The sequence below is a fragment of the Strongylocentrotus purpuratus genome, unplaced genomic scaffold (genome assembly GCF_000002235.5).
Source record: "Strongylocentrotus purpuratus isolate Spur 01 unplaced genomic scaffold, Spur_5.0 spur5_scaffold_15, whole genome shotgun sequence".
In the NCBI taxonomy this organism is placed as follows: Eukaryota; Metazoa; Echinodermata; class Echinoidea; order Camarodonta; family Strongylocentrotidae; genus Strongylocentrotus; species Strongylocentrotus purpuratus.
Genome location: NW_022145600.1, coordinates 19,277,674 through 19,282,800, shown reverse-complemented (window position 1 = coordinate 19,282,800; position 5,127 = coordinate 19,277,674). Strand labels below are relative to the sequence as shown.

At 41.3% G+C, this 5,127-nt stretch overlaps 1 protein-coding gene across 1 annotated transcript; it reads left to right on the top strand.

Annotated features, from left to right (window-relative positions):
- The first annotated feature begins 977 nt into the window (after positions 1–977).
- Positions 978–4,914, top strand: LOC100891368. Its single transcript, XM_030985982.1, has 2 exons — positions 978–1,731; positions 4,015–4,914. Exons 1-2 carry the CDS (start codon positions 978–980, stop codon positions 4,452–4,454), a joined length of 1,194 nt encoding a protein of 397 aa, XP_030841842.1. The 3' UTR covers positions 4,455–4,914.
- Positions 4,915–5,127: the final 213 nt, after the last annotated feature.

Below are 5,127 nucleotides of genomic sequence, written 5' to 3'. Positions count from 1 at the left end.
ATGCGGAACATTATTCTACACAAGGGGTACAAGCTCTCACCCCGGGCCATACAAATTGTGTCGCATATTTTCGATGATTCATGACCGCATTATTAAATCCGTTTACACCAGAAGAGGTGAGATGACGTCATTCTTTTCAGGAGCGTCGACCGGAGAAGGGGTTTTGTTGCGCTAATACGTTGAAATCTAGAGACTTGTCACCGGGCTTGTCACCCATAACTCTTTTGTAGAGTTAAATCTTTGTACGTGACTGTTTAATACGAAACACCAGTTTTAACACCATAATATGAAATGAATATTAATCGCAATTATTATTTTTTTTTATACCAGCGATGTACTCGTCGTCATGAACAAGAATCGAAATCTCTGTATCACACAGCAAGTCGTCTCGGTGTCTGCGCATTGTTGATTTACAAATCTTGAATCTAATGAGGGACACAAAGTGCACGAGAGTCCTCTAACCACTTCTGAAGAGCTTCATCAATAGAACATCTTGTTTGATATTTGATTGTTAGGTGTGTATTCAGCACGCCTAAACATTTCTACATGGATATGCAGGTTCACGAATGTTATCTTTGTAACTGAACCAAGTTTAAGCAAACACTAAGGTTATACACTTGACACCTTAGTATTTACTCTTAGCAGATTGCGATTTAGGCTGATGTGGATTTTTTTTCCCAATTCTGATTAAAAAAATTCTGAACCGTGAATTATCATGAGGATAAAATGTACATCCTTTCGACCAAAGCGACATTATGAGTTCACATCATTGTCTAAAGGTGTTTATAATAATTTCATCTGTTTTTATTGTTTTTTGCAGAGGATACTTTATGAAGTGATGTGGATTCGACATTAGCATTTACGACTCAAAACAGTACAGGGGACATGACAGAAATACATGATGTTCCAGAGTCGATTCGTCGTCTGCTTGAAAGTCACAGAACCTTGTCGTGGTTTGCTGAAGTTTGGTCACGACGATGATTTTCACATTTCTGGTCACATACAGCAATGACATGAAACCCAACAGACCACAACCGACCAGGGACGACATCGGTCTCCCCCTCCTGCGCAAGTCGATATCCGAGCCACGGCTACTGACGGATGTTCATCACCGCTTCGAGAGGCAAAATCACAGACATATATCCTCGGCAACACCGAGAATATTGACCGCGAACGGGCCGTCATCTCAGCGACATTCGGCTGTTCGCAAACCAGCCGAGGAGTCGCAGCCACCCCAAAATGACGTTCCTACGGTTGCTGCCGATCGTAGCATCGATATGATCAACCCTCTGAACTTTCCCGTGGTCATGACGAAGAATTTTCTCCGGCGACGCGCAAACACGGCTGACATTCACGCTTACAGCGAGACACTGAACGCCGACCGAAAAAACGGCGGGTTGCGCGTAACAAACGGGAAGTACGGTTCTCCTGCTGGCTCAGGAGCCGAGCACAGCGACCGAGCCCGAGGGATTCTAAAGAGGAGAGAGCACGGGTCGAGTCGCAACGGGTGGCAGCCGTTTGAAGATGAACATCAAATGAGAAACGGTGTTACGTTGCCCAGAGTGTCTTCTTGGCGGAAGGCTGAGGGTAGTAGTGTTTTGGCGGCATTGCCAGGGAATAAATCTGATTTGCAGAGAGGTCGGAGCTCGGCGGCTTCATCATGTTCGTGGCAGACGTACCCTCTTTCTTCAAGACCGTTCAGCACTCATAGAGGATCAAAATATTTAAGAGGTAAGTTCTAAAAGCATGACCCGACACTTACACTTCTTCCTGGGTTTGGGGGTTATGGTTACGAATCTATTTTGTTATGTTTTAAGGTTAGGGTGATATGTAGGCCTAAAGCGTTAGGTTCAGGATCGACCCTCCCGAACTAGACATTCAGTGTGGAACAACTATTACTGGAGCATTTGCCATCAAACACCATAAAGGCGTCTTAACTACACGGGGCGTATAATGTGCCAAAACATTGAGAAATCGTAATATAGTCCTATTTGAGAAATGAATGTTAAATATGCCGCAAAGTCTTTTCGTCACCCGAATTAGCTAAGTATACATTATATCCATTAATAAGGAGGGGGGGGGGGGGGGTGGGTGATGTTCCGTGCTCCTTTTGACATGTTGGATATGGGTGATGTTAACAGAATATGATGCTTTATGTAATTACGGGAGGAATGAGCAACCGCCATTTACGATTGGAACTGAAAAAGAAAAATAAATATACATATATACGAAGATCCAACACAGTATTGGTTATAATTACGAGATCAATCAGAATTGCCAAATTCAGCTTCTTTATTGTGTGCCAACTAGGGAGAAACGTTTCATGATTACGCATTATAGATATATTTGAAATCAGGGTACAACCACATTGCCTAAGAAAATGGTAACCCAAGTCTTTTGGTGACATTTTCTCCGGCCTTTATTTTGTCAAAGTCCAAAAAGCATCTCATTTCTTAATTTTCACCCTTTTTGTTAGTGATTGTCCAAATTTTAATTCAATTACCCTTTTCCCGGAGTAATTGTCACCAGCGCACGGCGTCAGACAATTAAAATATGAAACGTAAATGATTGGTTGTAATGTTTGTTCACTTTTGTAGAGCTTTCTTTAATATTCCATTTCTATTTTGCTATTTATTGAAATGTAGTTCATGGGCTTGCCTTAAGCAACGTGGTTTTATATCAAGCTTTGATTAATTGGACAAACATCATCACACATTCAGGATATGGTTATGTTAGGGCTTGGGCTGTGATTGGTCTGTTCGTAGGTTTAGAATTAGGGTTATGGTGATCGGGCCGGGAATGAAATTCAGAAATCGACCATGGAGTAATAATGATTGTCACCGGCGCATGGCGTCAGACAATAAAATAAATATAGAACGTAAAATCTTTTTTTCAAACTACAATTGTACACCTCCCACTAATTCTTCCTCATGTCACGCTATCACGTTCGATTGTCATGAAATTTATAGTATACCTTTCTCGAAATTATATCCAAAGACTAAAACGCACAGTGGGAATCAAGTGTCAGAGTGGATCCCATTGCTATAGGGGTGTGCGTCATCAACACGACAGTACATTATACGACATAAGAATTAAGTGATTATTCTCTTTTATTGTCCTTCCTATTTTTTATATCGACAAAGCCTGGCATTAGATGGAACCTGGTAAATAAATAATCGAAGCCAAAAGTTATTGGTATTGTAAGAGCGAATCGACTTGTTTCGGCCTTGTCGAAGCACAATCGATAGACTCCTAAGCCCCGAAATCCCCCAAGTGTTAAAGTGGTATCGATTTTAAAATGATATACTATCTTTCAAAAGGATTCCCTCATGAAACTTTCGTCAAAGGTTCGAAGATTGAGGAAGCAGTTACAAAAGCGGATAGCCTTTTCATCGATTAGAAATAAAGTAGCAGACTTTATTGGATATCTTGATGATGATATAAGCTTCTGAGTAAATAACGCATAACCTCCAGACGAATCAAGGCTTCATCTCTGCGAATTTCAACTCAAATATTGCAATGTCGAATAATATTTGGAAGATTAATCCCAGAAAGGCATGAATTAAAAAGATTGTTGTTGTTAATACTTCCACTCATTATATTAATCCGGTTTTGTTTTAACAACCGGATCCGAGAACGTCAATTTAACTCTCATTTTTTTCCAACGATTATTTTTTCATATAATAATATATTTGTATTAAAGATTTTTCATTGGCATACCGTGAGTCCTGACATAAAAAAGAGCCCTATTTTTTGTCGGGAGGGGGTGGCGGTCTTACTAATGGAGGATGTAATACAAGGATACAAAACTGTCCTTTTAGGGGCTCCAGGATGTGAGAGCGGTCGTAGCATCTTTTGTTTCTTTCCCCCTTTCTGCGTCTCTTTCACTTTTTTCAATTGGGCGTGGGGGGGGGGGGCGGGTACGTTCACTCCTGTGTGATTCTTTAATAACATTTCTTTCATCTTTTATATTTAATTTTTGTGTTTTTGTGTTTCTTTTTTGTTCATCAACAGCCGATCAGAGGGTGATGCCAACGAATGGATTCATCCCCCAATCCAACGACGGACATTCCGCCAACACAAATACTCGTATACGAACTAGATTCGCCACACCGGGCCAACGGGAACATGTAACACTTTCAAGCAGCAATCACGAAAGATCGGATCCTAATAACGCAAAACAGCTCCCGGCCGATGAAACGTCCGTCGTCTGCGTCAGCAAACCAACGACGGAGTTCCTCCAGCGAAAACGGGCGACGACGGCCAACGGTCTTCAGAAGAACGCCAACGACTCCGTAGACGAAGTGTTGGAGAGTGTGGTTGATGAGGACGAGAATAGAAACTTTCGAGTTCGTGATTGGCTGTCGTCGTTGGACAGCACGCTGTGTCAGAGATACGCCAGGAGGCAAATGGCCAGTCTGAGAGAATACGAGTTGACCAATCAGAAAACGTGATGGAAATTGGAACTATGATAAACTCGCGTTGACTGGAGCTATGTGCATGGCTAAAATGATGAGGTGTCCAATCAGAAAAGCGGATAGAAACTGAGACTAGAATGAACACCATTAATTGATTGGAGCAATGTGCTGTATTTGCATCATGTTTTAGTGTCGTGCTTGATCAAGATGGGCAGCTTGGTAAATTCATATCATCAACATGATCAAGTTGTGTTACGGGGAAAAGCTTGAATACCCTCTGCATAAGAGGCACCATTCTGGTGACGCAGGATTGCGTCAGCGACTGTTGCGGTCATTGACGCGCCATGCGAGAGAGATGTTTTCCAAAAATATCGAATACAAGATGGAACGAGCAAATAATTGGGTTGAATTACTGGTGTCTTAATTGACTGCCTCTACATACTTGATTATCAAAGGTAATAACGCCTTCGAAACGACACCTAGACACTAACGCCATATATATGGCGGAAACATGGTTGAATAATAAATCACCTCCTTTATTTAATATTGAAAATTATAAACTAATTAGAGCTGATCGTAATTATGGACGAGGGGGTGGAGTAGCCTTGTACATTCATGATTCCTTAACATTTAAAGAGAGACCTGACTTAAGTGTAGATGGCTCCGAATATATTTTTATTGAAATTATAAATAAACAAGCTAAAAATAT

Coding starts and splice junctions, on each gene's coding strand:
- LOC100891368 (XM_030985982.1), top strand. CDS start 978: ATGATTTTCACATTTCTGGTCACATACAGCAATGACATGAAACCCAAC. Junction 1,732..4,014: donor AGGATCAAAATATTTAAGAG/GTAAGTTCTAAA, acceptor GTTCATCAACAG/CCGATCAGAGGGTGATGCCA.